Source organism: Sorex araneus, chromosome 8 (assembly GCF_027595985.1).
Source record: "Sorex araneus isolate mSorAra2 chromosome 8, mSorAra2.pri, whole genome shotgun sequence".
Classification (NCBI taxonomy): Eukaryota; Metazoa; Chordata; class Mammalia; order Eulipotyphla; family Soricidae; genus Sorex; species Sorex araneus.
The window spans coordinates 51,533,057-51,553,599 of NC_073309.1; the positions used below are offsets into that span (position 1 = coordinate 51,533,057).

General features: G+C 43.4%; 1 protein-coding gene across 1 annotated transcript; it reads left to right on the plus strand.

Moving 5' to 3' along the window:
* Positions 1 to 7,488: 7,488 nt before the first annotated feature.
* On the plus strand, positions 7,489 to 19,127 carry LOC101553558 (sulfotransferase 2A1-like). Its single transcript, XM_004619710.3, has 6 exons — positions 7,489 to 7,624; positions 10,319 to 10,527; positions 14,370 to 14,496; positions 15,893 to 15,987; positions 17,039 to 17,219; positions 19,015 to 19,127. Exons 1-6 carry the CDS (start codon positions 7,489 to 7,491, stop codon positions 19,125 to 19,127), a joined length of 861 nt encoding a protein of 286 aa, XP_004619767.3.
* Positions 19,128 to 20,543: the final 1,416 nt, after the last annotated feature.

A 20,543-nucleotide genomic window follows, 5' to 3' on the forward strand; every position in this document is an offset into this window, starting at 1 on the left:
CGCCAATTGTTATTCTAGATAGTTCTGAGGGGTTAGTAATTTTCTTACATGTGCTTTCCTTGCATAAGAGTTTTCTAGTTTGTGGAGAGACAGGGTGCCAGTTTAAAGTCTACAGTGCAATAATCAAATACCCATAAACCTTGTAAAAGATTAATAAGTGATTAACATGTTGACAAACTTTGATCATAGACCCCATGGCCTTTGGTGGGGCGTGGAGAAAGACTTTTGGTACCTTTCTTGGACACTGCTAAGGACCCATGTAGCATTGCTGATGGCAAAAAAACCTGTGTCCAGAACCAGTGTCCAATGCCACCTCCATTTTCACCGGAGCTGCACTCATTCTCTAACCCACATCACCATCCCCTGAGCCCTGTTTATCCAACTCTGTATTTTGTCCTTTCTTTTTAAAAATTTTTTAATTTTACTGAATCACCGTGATATAGTTACACGCTTTCATGTTTGGACTACATTCTCACAATTATCAAACACCCATCCCTCCACCAGTGCACATTCCCCACCACCAATATCCCAGCTATACCCTCCCTTTCCCACCCTCCCCCTGCCTCATGGCAGACAATATTCCCCATACTCTCTCTCTACTTTTGGGAATTATGGCTTGCAACACAGACACTGAGAGGTCATCATGTTTGGTCCACGATCTACTTTCAACACACATCTCCCATTCCACTGTTCCTCCAGCCATCATGTTTTAGTGATCCCTTCTCTATTCCATCTGCTTTCTCCCCTCTGCTCTTGAAGCAAGCTTCCATCTATGAAGCAATCATCCAGGCCTTTGTATCTACTATCCTTGGGTGTCAGCCTCATTTGATTTTATTGTATACTCCACAAATAAGTGCATTCCTTCTATGTCTGTCCCTCTATTTCTGACTTATTTCACTTAGCATAATACTCTCCAGGTCTATCCATTTATAAGTAAAGTTCATGATTTCATCTTTCCTAACAGCTGCATAGTATTCCGTTGTGTAGATGTACTAAAGTTTCTTTAACCAGTCATCGTTCTAGGGCACAAGATTTTTTCCAAATTTTGGCTATTGTGAACAGTGCTGCAATGAACATATAGGTACAGATGTTTGTGCTTTTTTTGCATCCTCGGGATCTATTCCCAGAAGTGGTATTGCAGGGTCATATGTGAGTTCAATTTCTAGGTTTCAAAGGACAGTCCATATTGTTTTCCAGAAATGCTGTACCAGTTGCCATTCCCACCAACAGTGAAAGTGTTGCCCTTTTCCCCCACACACATGCCAGCACTGGTTGCTTTTGTTCTTTTGAATGTGTGCCAGTCTCTGTGGTGTGAGATGATATCTCATTGTTGTTTTGATTTGCATCTCCCTGATGACTAGAGATGTGGAGCATTTTTTCTTTCTTTTTTTTTTAATTTATTTATTTTTAATTAGAGAATCACCGTGAGGGTACAGTTACAGATTTATACACTTTTGTGCTTATACTTCCCTCATACAAAGTTTGGTAACCCATCCCTTCACCAGTGCCCATTCTCCACCACCCGTAAACCCGGCGTCCCTCCCACCCTCCCCAATCCCATCTCCCCCCCACCCCACCCTGCCACTGTGGCAGGGCATTCCCTTCTGTTCTCTCTCTCTAATTAGCTGTTGTGGTTTGCAATAAAGGTGTTGAGTGGCCTCTGTGCTCAGTCTCTAGCCCTCATTCAGCCCGCAACTCCCTTCCCCCACATGGCCTTCAACTACAATGTAGTTGGTGATCGCTTCTCTGAGTTGCCCTTTCCCCGGCACATGAGGCCAGCCGCGAAGCGATGGGGTCAACCTCCTGGTACTTATTTCTACAGTTCTTGGGTATTAGTCTCCCACTCTGATATTCTATATACCATAGATGAGTGCAGTCTTTCTATGTCTGTCTCTCTCTTTCTGACTCATTTCACTCAGCATGAAACTTTTCATGCCCATCCACTTAACTACAAAATTCTTGACTTCCTTTTTTCTAACAGCTGCATAGTATTCCATTGTATAGATGTACCAAAGTTTCCTCAACCAGTCATCCGTTTTGGGGCATTCGGGCTTTTTCCAGATTCTGGCTATTGTAAACAGTGCTGCGATGAAAATACATGTGCAGATGTTGTTTCGATTGTACTTTTTTGCCTCTCTGGGATATATTCCCAGCAGTGGTATTGCTGGGTCAAATGGGAGCTCAACCTCTAGTTTTCTGAGAATCGTCCATACTGTTTTCCAAAAGGGCTGAACTAGCCGGCTTTCCCACCAGCAGTGTAGAAGGGTCCCTTTCTCCCCACATCCTCTCCAACAGCGATTGCTTTTGTTCTTTTGGATGTGTGCCAGTCTCTGTGGTGTGAGGTGGTATCTCATGGCATCCAGATAGGAAAGGAAGAAATCAAACTCTCACTATTTGCAGACGACATGATACTATATCTAGAGAAGCCTAAAACCTCTACTAAGAAACTCTTAGAAACAATAGACTTATACAGTAAAGTTGCAGGCTACAAAATCAATACCCAAAAATCCATGGCCTTCATATATGCAAACAATGAGGCAGAGGAAAGGGACATGAAAAAAGCAATCCCATTCACAATCGTGCCCCAGAAAATCAAGTACCTCGGAATCAGCTTAACCAAGGATGTGGAGCATTTTTTCATGTGCCTTTTGGTCATTTATATTTCTTTTTTGAGGAAACTTCTGTTCATTTTTTCTCCCCATTTTTTGATGGTGTTGGAGTCTTTTTCTTACACAATACTACTAGTGTCTTGTATATACTGGATATTAATCCATTATCATATGGGTATTGGGTAAATATTCTTTCCCATTCTGTGGGCTCCTTCTGTATTTTGGTCACTGTTTCTTTTGAAGTGCAGAATCTTCTTAGTTTGATGTACTCCCATTTGCCTATGTTTGCTTCCACTTGCATGTCAGTGCTGTTTCATCCTTAAAGATGATTTTAGCTTCAATTTCATGTAGAGTTCTGCTTACATTTTCCTCCATTTACCTTATAGATTCGTGTCTGATATGGAGGTCTTTAATCCTCATTGATCTGACTTCTGTGCCTGGCATTAGACAGAGGTCAGAGTTCATTATTTTTCAGATAGCTATACAGTTTTCCCAGAACCTCTTGTTGAAGAGGCTTTCCTTGTTGTACTTCACATTTCTTGCTCCTTTGTCAAGATTAAGTAGCCATACCCTATTTCTCCTGAGACATCAACATGATCTTTCTGGGTCCAGCAACTTTTGAAAAAATATAGTCATTGGCAGTGAGTTTACATTTTAGGATACGGTGCTGCACACAGATAAGCAAAACATCCTAAGGGCCTGCATCTCTACAAATGGACCCAATAGTGATAGAGATGATGCCTAGACTTCTCTGTCACATGCAAGGATGGAGTCAGTGCTGCAGGATTTCTTATGGGAACTTTGCTGAGTGGATCTCAGTTCTTTGAGATTTTTACCCAGAGTTTGAAAAAACACTGTTCAGTGGTTTTCTAAACTTGCTGTGGAGGGGGTTGACGGTGGGGGAATTTGGAATACTTTCTATATCCCATGAGATGTTCAGGCTTGTGACGAATGCATATGATTAAAATTTAGAAATAATTAAATTTAAAAATCATATATGAGCCTGAAGATACCTTGGTCGAATGCCCTAGCTTTGGTATCCGTCTTTATGTTTTGGTGGGTGCTAGAGGAGCACTGCCTAAAATGCTCAGAGATAATTTCTGGCAGGGCTTAGGGGACCATATGGGATGTTGGGGATGGTACTCGGGTTGACCACATGCAAGACAAGCGCCCTCCCTGCTGTTCTGTAACTTTGTCCCTGCCTTGATTTTGATTTGCATTGACCAATCCGATGAATTTTGGAAAACCCTGCTCATGGAATTCTATTTCCATATTAAAGGGCATTCAGGCAGTTCCAAGTTCCTTATTTAATCCTATATCATTGCTCTTGGGGACATTATGTCAGGATCAAAAAGAGCACATACCTGAAATTCCACAGGTTTCAGTCTTCCCTTACCCGGTCCTGAATTTTAGGTCTCACAAAAACTGTGTGTCCACAGCTCAATGCTAGAATCTGACAATGAGGTGCTGTTTGGACCCTTTGCTAGCAGGGGTGACCCAGGCCACACTGGTGGTTCTCCGAGGCCTCAAGGGCTGTTTCTTGGATGCTCAGGAGGCCACGGAGGTCCAGGATATGAACTGGATCATGCTCATATTATTGCAATGTCTCCATCCCCTGTTTACTATGTTCTCTTTATTTACTAGATTTTAGTAACTACAACTTACCTCAAAGTATACAAATCATGATGTTTCATAAATGCTAAATAGAATGAAGTGTGGCAAGTAGATCAACCCAGGTTGCACCAATCACATGCTGAAAAACAGTTTGTTCTCTCAACAAGCCTATTATGTGCCTTCAGTCAACCAAACACTAACCAACTGCTGTTTTTGATGTTTTTCATTGAAGAGTCAGCAAGAGTCATTTAAGAGTAGTACTGTATCACTGTCTCACTGTCATCCAGTTGAACATCAATTTGCTAGAGCAGGCCCAGTAATGTCTCCATTTGTCCTATCCCTGAGATTTAGCAACCTCTCTTTACTCGTCCTTCCCAATGGTGCCACGATGGAGACTCCTCCATATGTAAGGCTCATATAAATGTATAGAGAGTGGTCTTTATATGGCTGTGGCTCAGTTCCAGAGGTCGTTGACTGTCTGGGATCTGCTCAGGGAGGAGAGGAAAATTCAATTGTCCCTCTCGGTGGGGCCCCGGTAAGACAGCCAGGGTGGAGGAAAGAGACTGCCCCTCAAAACAATGGTAATAATAATATTTTTAAATAAAATGAATGAGAGCTCTTAATAGCACCTTCTATTGGGTTTTCCTGAAGGCTTTCTCTTTTTGGCACTAATCAACGGTGATCTGGTCGCAGACAAACTCTTCTCATCTGGGGACAGACTTGTCTCCATCGAGTGCTGCACTGTTTAAATGAGGTCACAACTCTCCAGTATGAATTAGAATGGGAAACCCATTACCTGTAAGAAATCCAAATCTGGGGATGTGGCTCATTAGCAAAGTCCTTGCCTTGCATGTGTAAGGCCCTGGGTTTGATTCCAGGAAACAAAGAAACTTTCAAAAACCTTCGAATAGTTTCTGTTGGCTAAAGGGGCTTGAAGGAAAAGCGAGCAGGGTGACCAGATGCGGCCAGGCAACCCAGCAGGTGCCTACTCAGAGGATGGAGCTGTTACATAACCACGGCTGTTACAACTCCATTGTTCTCAACGAGAAAGACCAGCATCTCCACAAAGAAGTGCGGTCCACAGGTCAGTTTTTGATATTCGGCTTCATTTTAGAAAAATATGCAACTTAAATACATATGACACTCTCTATACAAGACATAACCATTAGAGTTAACATTTTCTTTAAGCACTTATGTATATTACCCCATTAGAGCGATGGGCTTCTTCAGAGATGCCATCTGCAAGGGGGAGCTGGCACTCCCAGTGTGCAGCAAGCCATGTCCCCGCCAGTCCCTTCTCAAACAGTTACTATTGCACCTCCCGTCAGACACGCTAGGATGCTCTGTGCCACATCTGCCGCTTTTCACTCCCCTGGCAATGCCTGCGGACAAGCCACGGAACAAGCCACAGGAGCCCCCATCTTACTACTGTGCTAAGTAGCACCCTGAGAAGCAGGAACCTCTCCTTTCTTTGAACACCTGACAACGGATGGCATGGTGGGAAGCTTACTAACGTCATGATAATCTTTGGCGCCAGAATGACAACACAGCGGGTAGGACAATTGCCTTGACTACAGTGACGCAGATTCAATCTTCGCATCCCATAGAGTTCCTGAAACCCTGAATACACAGCCAGGAGTAGGCGCTGAACACTGCTGGGTGTGACCCCAAACAGAAAGCAAAACAAAACAAACCATGACAGTTTTTTATTTTCTTCTTGCCTGATTTCACAGATTCTTTGCTGCCGTCCTTGTAATTAAACTAGGTTTATTTTACTGAGAGAATGAAGCCAACCTTGGATTTCAGATTCAGAGGCTGATTTCCCACTGATTTCCTTGATACTTTTCTTCATCTGTTCCTTGACCTCTTGTTCCATGTGTTCATTGAAGCTGCCAGGTGTTGAGGGAACATAATCTCCCGAGTCATAACAAGACTAATAAAAGGGTATGAGGGCAGGGAGGGTTGGAGGGCAGGTGCTTGAGTGCACTTGAGTGCACTTGCTGAGGTGAAGGTGGACTTGATGACTGAGAGGCTCCCCCTCAGTCAAGCTACCTCTTCAATCACATCTCAGTCCCTTGTACAAGAAGCTGACTCAGTTCCTTGGGGAAATCTCAGGTGTGTACACATTTTTTGTACAGAAGTGTTCAGAATATGGCCAGGGAACTATGATCAGTTCTGCCCCAACACTCCCCTGCCCTGTGCTCGCTCTCTGGACCAAGTTGGCTCTGTGTGGTTGGTCTCAGTGTTCCCTACCTCAATCACTTGTTCTCCACGCTGCATCAGCAGGTGCCCAGATTACAGGTCCAAAAGCTCATGAAGCCTAAAACACAAAAAAAGCATTTTTCACAGCCAAGATGATCTTCACAGATTATCTCCTCCTCCGTATCCTCCCCCTGCATCTACTCTTCCCCCTATTCCTTCTCTTTCTCCTCTACCTCATCCTCCTTCTCTTCTATCTTTGCATTTTTCTACATTGCCTCTCTTTTCACATTTTTTCTTTTTTAAATGAGTCACTGTGAGATAAAGTTATAGTCTTACAAACCTTCCAGATTATGTTTCACTCATACAATAAATGAGTACCTATCCTTCCACCAATGACCATTCTCCAACCATCAATGTTCCCAATATCCCTCCCATTTCCCCGCCTCTGTGACAAGCACATTCCTGTTTATTCTCTCTCCATTGGGTATCGTGGTTTGCAATCCAGGTATTAAGTGACCACCATGCTTTGTCTATAGTCCACTTTAATCACGCATCTCCTATCACGTGAGTGCCCTCCAAACATCTCTACCTAGTGGTCCTTTCTCAATCCCCGCTGCCTTTTCCAACAGCATGTTAGACTGTCTTCCAAGTTGTGCAGTGATCCTTCTGGCTCTTATGTCTACTATCCTTAGGTATTAGTCTCCCATTACATTCTTTACTTTATATTCCACAAATAACTGCAATCATTTCACGTCTGTTTGTCCCTCTCTTTCTCTGACTCAGTTAACTTAGAATGATACTCTCAATGTCAATCCACTATTCCACATTGCCTCTAAAACCATTCCTTAAAAATATTTTAAGCACCCCATATCCTACCTTTCTTCACAAGTTTGATACTCATATTTCCACAAAATGTCTCCTAAGTGAACTCACAGATTGATAATATCATGACCTTTGGACTTAACTTAGGGAAAGATTGTACTTTATCATAATGTGGGTCATATAGTTAACAAAGGAACCTCCAACCGTGGATATCACATTCCTCCAAAGTCAAGCAACCAGAATGTCTGGTGAAAATAAAAGGGTCAATGGTGTAGTTTTTCCGACCCTGCTTTTCACACCTGCTTTCATGACAGAAGAGTGGCATAATTTTTTGTTTACGGATGAAGATGTCTTGCTGCTGACCTACCCTAAATCAGGTAAGGCAGCTGGAGCAGTTGCAGAGACAGATTGTGGCATGTCTTGGGCATTTGGGAAAGAAGAGAGACTTTCTATAGGCCAGACGACAGAGTCCAGGAAACTGGACTTGGGCCTGGAACAGAGACATCCTAACAGGATTGGGGTGAGGAATATCCAGGCTCTAGGGGAGCCTATAGGGTGGAATTCTAAGACCGTGTCAAGTGTTTTAACTAAGGTCAAGATGCAAAAGTGCAAAGGGAGCTCATCAAAGACCTAGAGGGGAGCTTGATTTTTGATCAGCTGGGACTGTAGCGACATCACTATACACTGCATATAGTGATCAGGTTGTGTCCTATATGTAGAGTTTCACTTCTCAGTTGTGAGGTGTGAATTAAAGACAATTTTAAAAGAAGAAAAGCTTATCTGTTATGGATTTTTAAAATTGAGCATCGTTGACTTCTATGTTACTTTCATATTTAACTTGGTGTGCTCTAATGGGCTTTCAGTATTGTGGAATTTGTAGAGTCACTCAGCCCCCTATGTGATTGCGCACTCAAGAAGTCCAGGAACTGTAGAACTGGACTAATTGGTTTCAGGAGCTTTGTTTGAATTTCGTCTCACCAAAGATTGTAAAGCTGGGCCTTGTTTATAAGGAAGTGACTGTGGGATGTGAGTGTTGCTCATCGGACTTACAGCAGTGCAGCAGAGTGGGGGAGGCTGCTTTGCTCCACTCCAAGAAGAGCACATAGTTTTCAGGCCAAAGCCCTATGCACCTGGAATTTTCATTGGCCTCGCATCTCTGCAGAGATGAATTGGGAAGCAGTGAAGTTGGGTTCTTTGCATGGCTCTAGCTCTGATGTGACTGCAGAAGCTGGGTCTTCAGTAGGGCGGGAAGCTGGCCTATCTCCCACCTTAAGGGAGCCCCATAGTATTCAGACTAAAGATGTGTATACCCCTGAGATTTATCCTGGTTTGCATCTCTTCCTGGGTTACTCCTGAAGCTGTGTTGCTAGGTTGCTATGTACATCCAGATGCTCTTTATATGAGGGAAGGCAAACAAATGAGGACTGAGGTGAGATCAAGGACAGGGTAAGTGCACAGAAATGACCATTGGGCACAGAGACAGAGGCAGAGTCAAAATCAAGATCAAATGCCTTGGCACTGTGGAGTTAAAATGTAGCAAAAACATCTCAGGGCATATTCTTCAACCTTTTATGAAGGAGTGAAGTTCAGAAAGTCACAAGATTTTGTGTGCTCGTCACTGAGTATTGAATCCAGCTGACTGTATAGAGTCCATCGACCAGTAACACAAGGAGAAATTATCATGCTGGTGCATTTAGGCAGGGTAACTGCTGTTCTGGAGTTCAAGAAAAAAGAAAAAAATGGGTGGTTATTATGGAATAAAAGGAGGGAAAGAGAAGAGTTTATGTGGATTTTATAGAAGGTTCTGCTTGAATGTTTAAAGTTAGGTATAAAGTAAATCAAGACTTTCTTACAAAGAGAACTATGAGCAAAGAGTGGGAGAACTCCAGGCATGTCCCCAGCACTGTGACATTTGCTTGTTTCTTTGGTTACTGAGGTACCAGAGGGTTTCAAGAGCATAAATGTTTCTGTTTAGAAATACACTGAAATTTTCCAAAGCCAACACCAAACTGCCAACACCCCATCACCTCTGCTGACCCACTGGCCCCACAGTAACATCAAAACTATGACCAAGGACTATAGGGTACTCTTCCCAGAGTCCCTCTATTTTATTTCCTTGTTGGTTTTTGATTGATTCTCTATCAGCTGTATCACCTGATGTTTATTTTTACTTATGTATATATTGTTTATAAATTTTTATTTTCATAAGATTGTTCACATTAGTTGATTATTTTTAATGTGTCGGCACCAGTCCCAACACCATTACACCAATGTTTTGAATTTTTTGACCACCACTCAAGCATCACTACCATGCACAGATGCTAGAAAATTTATTTTCTATTGCTTATTATAAATATCATGAGAGGTCTCGAGGTTTCAAAAGATGGCACATAATTATGGAATTCTAAAATTGTAAATGGTTGGGATCCAGAGACATCTCTGCAGGGAGCTAATCCATTTTGAGATTCATTTGGGAGTCTCTGGATTGAGGCTGTTGATAAGCTGAGATGGCACCAAGAGGCAGATCATGGGTGTGACAGCTAGGACCCCCAATGGGCGGGCAGACAAGAAGGGAGGGCCCATCTCTGGTGCTACCAGGTGGCCTGGAGTCTTAGTCCCTGAACCTGCATACCTGGTTTTTTCTTCTGGAAGCTCATGGCCAACAAGGGTTTCATCTGGAGCAGGCGGAGAGGACACACCCGCTCCATCTGAGGTGACTCGGTGGAATTGACTCTGTAAGGGGTCTGGAGAGATCTCTGGCAAGCTTTTGTCTTCCGGGAATCACTGCTGTGTCTCTGTCACCTGGTATTTAATTTCAAAATTACTTTCACATTAAATGAGAAGAACTGGACTTGATCTCTTCTCCCAGATGACTAGAATTCTTCACTGTCTATAGTTCTCATCTTTTCATCCACTGTTTGCAGGAATTTGGTTGTTTTCAGATCTCGATCTTTATTGATAGAGTGCAGTCTATGCTTGAAAATGGTGTCTTTTTTATCCCATAATTAGTGTGATACATTTTTTAAAAGTCAAATAAAATGCCTGACCTTCATTTTTTGTTCTTTATTTAGGAACAAACTGGATGGTGGAGATTCTTTCCCTGATTCGAACCAAAGGAGATCCCAAGTGGATTCAATCTGTTCCTATCTGGGAACGTTCCCCATGGTTAGAGATAGATGAGGGTTATAAGGTATTGAAAGATAAGAAAGGCCCACGCTTTATGTGTACCCACCTTCCCATCCAATTCCTGCCAAAGTCATTCTTCAATGCCAAAGTGAAGGTGAGTGCACGATTGTCCTCATATGTGTGATTAATGTTTTTTTTAAATCTCAGTATTCCCAGGATTTAACAAAGACTGTAGTGGAGATTCATAGTCTCTTTCATAGTCCTGGATAGGGTCTGTGGTTCTGTGTTAGATGAAGTTACTGTGCAATTCTGAGTGCATCATGTCAATCATTCTACAGGGTTTTGGGCAGCCAAGTTAAAATGGAAATAAAGAGTTCTGTTCTTTGCTATGTCACCCCACTCTGTTTAAGATGCAACATAAATTAGGTCAGGTTGAAGCCCAAAGAGCTCTCTGTAGGAGACTGCTGAAAATATTCATGAATGAATGCCTGAAGCCAGTGTGAGTGGTTGGCACCCCTCCTCAGTTTTCCGCTCCCTTGGTCTCTACCAATTGTCAATGTCTGTTAAGTCCAACAGTCTAACAAAACTCACATGGGAATAAAAGGTGACACACAGGGATCTTAAATAGTAATATACTCTGTGTCTGTAGATAGGAGTTAGTTTGAGATGAACAGTAGAGCAAAGTGAGGAAGAGTGAGTCTATGTAGATAGACAGGCGCACCTCTGCCTTCTCCTCTCTGGGCCTCTTCAGGACTCACAATTCCCTCATTTCCTCATGAAATGAAACAATGGGGAAGTGAATGGTATTTTGGGTCCTGGGATTTCTGATTTCTGTTTGTCCAAAAGCCTCTCTGACTCCGTAACTCAATTAAGGGGGAAATCTGAGTACCAGTGATGGCATTCGGTAAGATGGAGATTTAGGACCAGGTATCTTTGAAACCTTGTAGAGATGAGCTAATTTTTTATCCTTTTTTCATTAGGGGGTTTCAGTTATATAATGTTCCAGCACCCATTCCTTCAACAATGTCGTTTATCCACTACCAATGTGCCCAATTTATTCCCACCCACCCCTAAGCCTGCTTCTATAACAGTAATGTTTCCTCTCTCTTTCTCTGTCTCTAAATCTCTCTCTGACTCTCTCTTTTTGAGCATTTTGGTGTGCTATATGGGTACTGAGAAGAAATCTGTTTGTTCAAGAAGTTCAGTATTTATATGGAAAGGTACAACAGGAATGGATTTTGTAAATTTGTGATAGTTTTGGGTTGAACATAACTGCCAGAATTCTGGAATTAAGCAATGTGGGGGAGTTATCACCCTCTGAACTCAAAAAGAACCTGGAGATTTCAGTCATAAAACCAGCATACCCAAAGATCCAGTAGAATAATATCTTGGTGAGGTCCATCCATAGATGTTGGGGTTTGGCCCAGGGGTCGGTGGCAATTTTGGATTGTGGGAGCAAGTGGCTGCCAGAGGCTCTGTTTGGGAATGCACTGGGCTAACTCATTCCCCTTCCAAGTGCACTGTATGATTCAGTCATGCGAGTTTCTGAAAAAATTTCATGAGACTTTTGAAAAAATCTCATTCAACATTTATTTATAATCAAGCAAGCTTGATAATGAGCTTGTATGGCAGCACCAGAGGAGGTTGGTGGGCATGTCTACCCATACCTAAATTTTGCCTGCCTAATTTCTCATAAAACTATGTCCTTAGCTGCTGGAGACTGTTGAGGCATAATGCCAAATTTTGGGGTGTCAGGAAGCCCAGCGACACAGAAGGGCTGCTGATGCTCTTGCCAAGCAGGTCCAGGTTACCCCAACAGCAGTGCTGCACCCTCTGGACCACAGGGGTGGTGGCAGTAGTAACCTTGGCAAGAAACTGTGTGGGTTCGTCACTCTTCAGAAGGCGGCCACAACCAGTCCAGCAGAACCTTCCGAGGGCACACTTGTCCCTGTCCTGAGTCCCGTCTCCAGGCAGTTGGAGCTCGGAAAGATTTTCCTTCAAGATACGATACCATCAGCCACTGCTGAGAGGGCTGATCTGGAGTTTGTGTGGATGTGGGGGGGAGGGATAGGGACAGCGGGGATGCCCTGGTGCAGTGGGCAGCTGGATCAAGAGCCTGACGCCCATGGCGGGAACCTGGGGCACTCCTCTACACAATGGCCAGAGCACCATGTTGGTGCCAGGTTGGACCTGAAGATCACTGTTTATTCACATAGAAATGAGGTGGCTAAGCGTCCAGCTGACATAGCACACATGACCGTCCTGTCTCCGCCAGCGTGGGCACCTGCAACCACAGCGCAGCTTTCTTCAGGGGTCACATTCCTGGCCGAAGCTCCACAGCGGGCGCAAGGCTGGTTCTGAAGGCACTCATTGGGGGAGAATATTTAAAGGACCCTTACCTTCCTTGGTCAGAAATTTTGTGACCGCAACCGGCCATTGTTCAAAGAGTTGATAACTGTCGGCACTCAGCCAGCTCTGGCCTCTTGTAGACACGCTTCGACCATCTTCTCACCACAACACCCCCCACCCCACATACCTAGTTATTTTGTGTTGTCTGGTATTTGCTTGGATTACAGAAGAAAAGAGGTGAACATGTAGATTGGAAAATGACCAAACTCAAAGGTAGCAAATGTTCTGCTTTGACGTGTATGAAGCCTGACACTAGGAAGCAAATCAAACAAAAAAGACAAGAAATTTATGATGACTTTCTCCATTTGTTTAAAAAATGAGCAGAAGTGGCTGGAACGATACCACAGTGGATAGGGCATTTGCTTTGCATGAAGTCAACCCAGGTTCAATTCCCAGCATCCCATATGGTCCACTGAGCACAGCCAGGAGTAATTCCTGAGTGCAGAGCCAGGAGTAAACCCTGTGCATCGCCATGTGTTACCCAAAAAGAAAATAATAATAATAATAATAAGTAAAAACTGAGCAGAGGGCAGGAGCAATAGTGCAGAAGGAAGGGTGTTTGCTTTGTATGTGTGCATCTCAGCTTCAACCCCAGTGCCAAATATGTTCCCTAAACCCAAGCAGGAATGATCCCTGAAATCAGAGCCAGGCATATTCCCTGAGCAATATGTTTGGCCCAAAGAGACCCCTCCCACCAAACACAATCAATTTAACAAAGACGTTAGGTAGATCGATGAAAATAAGATTTTAGGTAGGTAAAAATAACTATTAAGAATATGGGTGATCAACGAAATACTATACATATGTTAAGAGAGAAGAAGTCATAAAATTTGCCTATAAATGAGTAGACATAGAGAGTATCATGCTAAGTGAAACGAGTCAGAAATAGAGGGACAGACATAGAAGGACTGCACTCATTTGTGGAGTATTGAATAACATCACAGGAGACTGACACCCAAGGACAGTAGATACAAAGACCAGAAGGATTGATCCATAGTGAAGTTTGCTTCATGAGCAGAATGGAGAAGACAGATGGAATAGAGAAGGAATCAATAAGAAAATGATGGTTAAAAGATCAGTTGGGATGGGAGACGTGTGCCGAAAGTAAATAATGGACCAAACAGGATGACCTCTCAGTGTCTGTGTTGCAAGCCAAAATGCCCAAAATTAGAGAGAGAGTATGGAGAATATTGTCTGCCATGAAGGCAGGGAGAGAGTGAGAAGGGGGAAAGTATACCGGGAATATTGGTGATGGGGAATGTGCGCTGGTGGAAGGATGGGTGTTTGATCATCGTGTGATTTTAATCCTAACATGAAACCTTGTAAATATCTTACAATAATTTAATAAATTTTAAAAAAATAAAAGAATATGGGATATCACCTCAGTGGGGCTTGGGTCAGATTAAAGGAGGGATTGTTTAGTGACTCATGGAAACTCTATTTGAGGGGAGACCACAAGGATGTCCTCTGCAGCACATGAAAACACGGTCATGTTCTAAACTGATGTTTTCCAATATAAATGAATTTTCATAGGAAGGATAGAACATAATTTCAATGGATGATATTTACCCCTTTTTTCTATTGAAGGTGATTTATGTCATTAGAAATCCCAGAGATGTTATTGTGTCTGGCCATTTGTTCTGGAAAGGCTGCAAATATATTCAAAATGCAGAATCAATGGAACAATACTTTGACTGGTTCCTCGAAGGAAATGGTGAGTGACTGTAAAATACAGTAGTTGGGTAGAGGATGTCAGAGTTATTTATGAGATCTCATGTTATACCCAGATGGTAACTCAATGTCTTCCCAAAAATTAGAAGCTGCTTTGTCAGTATGGAGCCCTATTTTTCTAGGTCCCAATTCTCTACTGGAGTGCAACTTCACAAACCCAGTGCCTCAGGAACCATTGGATACACTGCAGTATTACTCCTCCCTTCCATTTTTCCCCTGGGGGTAGAGCCTGGGGTCAGCTTTTCATCCAATACCTGGGTGAAAGAATCCCTACTTCCCAAGACATTTTGGAGTGTATCTTTGCCAAGATCCCATAATCTCTTTCTTGTCTTATATAAAGGAGTTTCATGGTTTAAAGTCTTACACTCAATATTTGACCCATTTTGGTGCTAGAGAAACCACAGTGCAGTGAGGCCATTGCTTCACACAGGATGGACCTTTGTTTGATTCCTGAACCCCAAATAAGTCCCTGAGCTTTCTGGGAGTGAATCCTGAGAACAGAAACAGGACTAAGCCATGAGCCCCTGAGATGTCAATAAAAACTCAAATTTTTGACCCATTTTGACTCAAAGATTGTGAGTATCTTAAGACAGCCATTGGCTTCATACATTTTCACCCTGAAACCCGCTTTTTGTAGTAACACTGATCGAACAATCATCTGAGTCCTTATTGTACTGTTACTGCTCTTGTCAAAGACACTGATGTGTGAACGCTAAAGGTTGATGACTGGATGGTGTGTGCATTCTCTTGAGCCCAACAGATGAAATGCCTCTTTTTGGCCAGAACTATACCATATTGATGCTATAACTTTGTGATCAGACTAGAAATCAGGTTATGTGAAGTATACAGCTCAGTTCCTCTTGCTTTTGTGACACTTGGTTACTTAGAGGAGAGAATCCCGACCACTATCATAGACACATTAGACAATTCCCCAGGATAAAGTATTTGAATATAGGACAGAGCTCTCAGAACAGAATAGGGGAGACAGACAGGCAGAAAGAGACAGAGAAATAGAGAAAGAGAGACAGAGAGACATAGACAGGAGATCATTTCCTAAGAGAAAATAATTATCAAAGAAACTGGAAAAATCATAATAGGGACAATATATTCAAGATGCACTATGTGCCTCTCCAGCCGTGGTTGGGCCACTGGGCAGGAACTTCGAAGAGCCTCAAAAAGCTCTTTCAGGACTGACTTGGGTAGGACACCCCCAGGATGTTGGAGCACTCTGTGCCCACTTCCTCCCCTTCAATCAGTAAACCATAGTAAAGGCCCTCGTATGGAGAGGTGCGAGCAATGTTGCGTGAGTTTTGACATTCAGAAGATCCAAACCAGTATGGTCTGGGACTCACTTCATTCTCTTCCTCCCCACTCTGCAGTGCCCTATGGTTCGTGGTTCGACCATATCCATGGCTGGATGCCCATGAGAGATCGGGAGAACTTCCTGTTGCTTAGTTATGAAGAGCTGAAAAGGGTAACTCTGTATCCTGTAGTCATAATCCCCAAATTATCTGCACGTTACTACCTGTTCCTCCTCCTCTGTGTCTCAAACCAACACTTTGTAGACATATAGTAGGTCCCCAGAGGGAGGACATCTAGTGCCACCGGTGCCCCACTTTGGAAGAGCACTTCTCAGACTCCTTACTCTGGCCGATGGTTCTTGCTCCCTTTAACAAATTTGAAAGAGTGGGAGCCCTACCCAGAAAGAGGTGATGCATGAGAGTCACATAGGTACTGGGTCCTCCAATGTGGTCGCCACTGGGAATGCTGCTCATAGGGGTGGAATTTATGCCTGTGGAAGTAACTTTAGCTGCCCCTATGCCTCTGCAGTTATCTCCTTTTTCCCAACATACCTCCCTACCAAGAATGTTTCCTTGTGACATCCACACCTGTTCATCCTCTGAACAAGTTTACATCCACCAACAACTTTCCTTACAGTCATTTCTCAAGTCAGAAGTTTTCTTGTGAAACATAATCAAGACTCATGGAAAAAAAAGTGGAAAGCTTTTTAGTACTGGGAGGAACTAAGGTCAATGAGTCAGGGCAAAGTCCTTCCAGAGATACATCCGTTTTCTCATCATCTCCCGCTGGTGCTGTGGGCGCCCAGTCCAATGACTGACACTGTGCACAGGATGACACTGTGCACCTGTAGGCAGTTCACCTAGGGTGTTTCTGCAAAGCCTTGATGGCGCCACGAGAGCTGAAGTCCTTCCCTTTCACCTTGTCAGCTTCTCCCTAGAGCTGTCTGAGTGACTCTGACCACAAGTGTCTAAAGTCTTTTCAGCATGTTACCTTCTGGACCCAGCTTAGCAGCAAGGGCTCACCTACACCTCAGAGAATCAGGCAGACCTGCCTTCTTCACACTCCCTGTGTGTCCTCTACACTTTCCAGCCTATCCAGCTGCTGGGAGCTCAAATTTCCAAGTGCTCTTCTGCTCCCCATCACCTTCTCTCTTTGGGGCTTCTTCCCTCTCATCTCCTCTCTGGAATCTTTCAAATTGTTGCTCTTATCTGGTCTTCTTCAAGGACACAAGAAGCAGTGTGCAGAAGATCTGCCGATTTCTGGGCATGGAATTAGAGCCAGAAGCCCTGGATTCAGTCCTCGAGAATTCTTCCTTCAAGGCTATGAAAGAAAATAAGATGTCCAATTATTCTCTTGTGGATGGTATTGGTATTGATCTAAAGACATCAAGCATGATGAGAAAAGGTAAAGTAAAATGCTGTGTGTATGACAGGACAACAGGGTTAAGATCAGAAGAGTTTGAGTTCATGCATGGTCATTGTCCATCATTCATTGACCTTCTCCACGAGCTGGGTGAAAATCTCTCATAGTTATGAAGTGAGCTACAGGCACTAGCAGATGCTGATTCCAGCTTTTGGACCATCTGAGTTCTGTGAAGTCAGTAGATCTGTCTCTCTTCTCAGAAATTGCCATGCAGATATTCAGCTTACAAAGGGGTCCTCACGAGTTCCTCACCACCATCAAACAGACCAGGCTCGATGATCTGGGATAGACATTCAAATTGGGCATGTTCTTGTCACTGTCCTGAACTAGGAAATGTCTAAAAGTAGAATTTTCATCTCTTCGGAAGACAGGTCAGGTTTTATACTCTGCAAAAATGCTGTCTTGCTAAAAGTTTCTGTCAGACCCAGTGTAATAAAATTCAATGAATTCACCAACCTTGGGCTCAAGATCAAGAGTTTCTCAGCCAGAGACTTGGATAATTCCAGCTTCAAGAATGTGTGGCTAGAAAAAGGAAGGAAATTATTTTTATACTCAGCCAGGCCAGGCTGTCACCCAGGTCTGTGAAGTCAGGTGACACAAAATGGAGTCTAGAGGTTGGGGTATCAGGATAATGAGACTTTCCTTGAAGCTTAAAATCTAGGAGAACTGTATGTGTAACTCTTTGGGGAAGGTATGGGGGGTGGCATGAGCCATGCTATTGATGCTCAGTATTTACTCCTGCTATGCACTTAGGAATTACTCCTTGTGGTTCTGGGGGAACCCTGTGGAAAGCCAGAATTAGAAACTGGTAAGGCCATGTGCAAGGCAAAGAACTAATCACTTTACTCCTGTACTATGGGTCTGGTCCTGTTCAGGGACTCAGTCAATTACTGTATTTCTGCAACCTGTGGCCTGATTCTGACTCTTTCCTTTGGAAAAGAGACCTGTGTTCCACAGTTCATGCTGCTGCACAGGGAAACAGATAACTTGATTCACAGGCCACTTGTGGGAAGCTGATGCTGTAGAGGGTAGGAACATTTTGGCAGCTGTGTGAGAATACGTTGTTCTGACATGAGAAGGACAGTGATTTTGTGGTGAGTTAAGGGGGCATGTTCTAGGATAATTTCTGTCTTTGAAGTCAGTGACTCCCCCCTCCCTGTTAAGGACTTCAGAACTGGATATAGAGATAAAGTCTGTAAGGGTCATTACCACAATGAGGTTGTAAGACACAGCCATAGACTGCTATGACTTGTTTCCTTATAAGCAGATAGTGGACAAAGTGTGTCCAGGTAGTTAGGGAAGGGAGCACCTCCTGTCATGGAGAGAGATATCCCTCCGACCCCCAGGGATTCCAGCATAGAAATCCTGACCTGTGACCTCCAAGCTGAGATTAGTTTGAAGATAATAAAGAACTGGAGAGAAAACACAAGATAGAAGACACTTGCATAGCATGCAGCCAATTTAGGATTCATGCAGCAACACCTACGGTACTCTGAGCCGAGCCAAGAGTGATTCCTGAGAAAAGAACAAACTCTGACACAGCAGTTTGAGGTCCAGAAACAAACAAAAATAGAAATGAGATGGCTCTCTCACATGCTTGCCAGTTACACTCAGTAAAGTGAAGAAACCTAGCACAGCATGAAATTGTTTGCTCTTAGTTTTCCTTTTCTTCATCAGTACTTGACAGAGGTAGATTTGTACCCAAGCCCGGATGAGACCACTTAGCGGCAGCAGAGCTGACATCTTCTAATCGGAGTCTCTCTTTTATCTTTGTCAGGTGTTTCTGGGGACTGGAAAAATCACCTCACAGTGGCACAAGCAGAAACCTTTGATGAAATATACCAGGAGAAGATGAAAGATCTTCCTCCAGAGCTGTTCCCATGGGACTAGTATTCTACAATATCCTGGATCTCATACAGATGTTGATCATTGTTTTGTCTTTGCAGAAGTGCATGCCTGGGGACTGATTGGTTATGATTTTGTTTCTCCCTGGAACTCTGATTAACCAGTCTTTGCACCGTTGGTGACATTGTTCTCATTGATCTGTGCTCTGCTCTGCATATAATGCAACCCACTTTAGAAAAAGAAATATGGATAGATAAAAATAAATGGGTAAAAATATTACAAGTATCACTGTATCACTGTCATCCCATTGTTCATCGATTCACTCAAGTGGGCACCAGTAACATCTCTATTACTCCCACCCTGAGAATTTAGCAGCCTTTCCTTACTCATCTTTCACAAAGATTTGAAGCTCTTTCAGGCTCAGGGGAATGAGACCTATCATTACTGTTTTTGCATATTGTATACACCACAGGTAGCTTGCCAGGCTCTGTCTGTGCAGGTGAGATACTTTCGGTAGCTTGACGAGCTCTTCGATATATATATATATGTGTGTGTGTGTGTGTGTGTGTGTGTGTGTGTGTGTGTGTGTGCATGCGTGTGTGTGTGTGTATGATGTTCTCAAGGGTGGCACTGAAGAGTTTCGGTGAAATGGTATCACCTTGCCGCACCCCTCTCTTTACATCAATGATCACTTCCCTGTAGAATGGTGAGATCCTGGTGGTGAATCCACAATACAGCTCGTGGAGGATTTTGATATACTGATTTTGAACCTCCTGTTTGGCCAGGGCTTCGATGACCGCCTCAGTCTCAAGAGAATCAAAGGCCTTCTTTAAGTCGATGAATGTTAGACAGAGCGGCATCTTGAACTCTCGCGAGACTTCAATGAGTATGGTCACTGTGTGGATATGGTTGATCGTGCTGAATCCTCTTCGGAACCCGGCTTGCTTGCATGGTTGTCCTTAGTCTAGTGTTCTGTCTATTCTATTCAGGATGACACGAGTGAACAGCTTGTAGACAGCAGACAACAGGCAGATTGGGCGATAGTTGCTTATGTCGTGGATGTCTCCCTTCTTGTACAACAGAACTGTCCTACTGGTTTTCCACTAGGATGAAAGCTTGCATTCAGACAGGTAGCATGTGAAGTGTCGGGCCAGTGTATTGATGAGTACTGGAGACAGATTCTTCAGGTGTTTGGGTCTGACCTTGTCTGGACCAGGTGCTGTTTGCATCTTTACCAGCAAAATGGCGTGTCGGATTTTGGAAGGGAGAACGTTGGGAATGACATATCCATCCTGCAGAATTTGGTATGTATTTAATCCCCAGCTCCCAATATGCTTCCCTAAATCCAACCAGGAATAACTGAACCCTGAGTCAGTAATATGCCCTGAGCAATGCCATGTGTAACACAAATAGCCCCCTTCCACCTGCCACAAATGGTAAATAAAAACAAAATGAAAATAA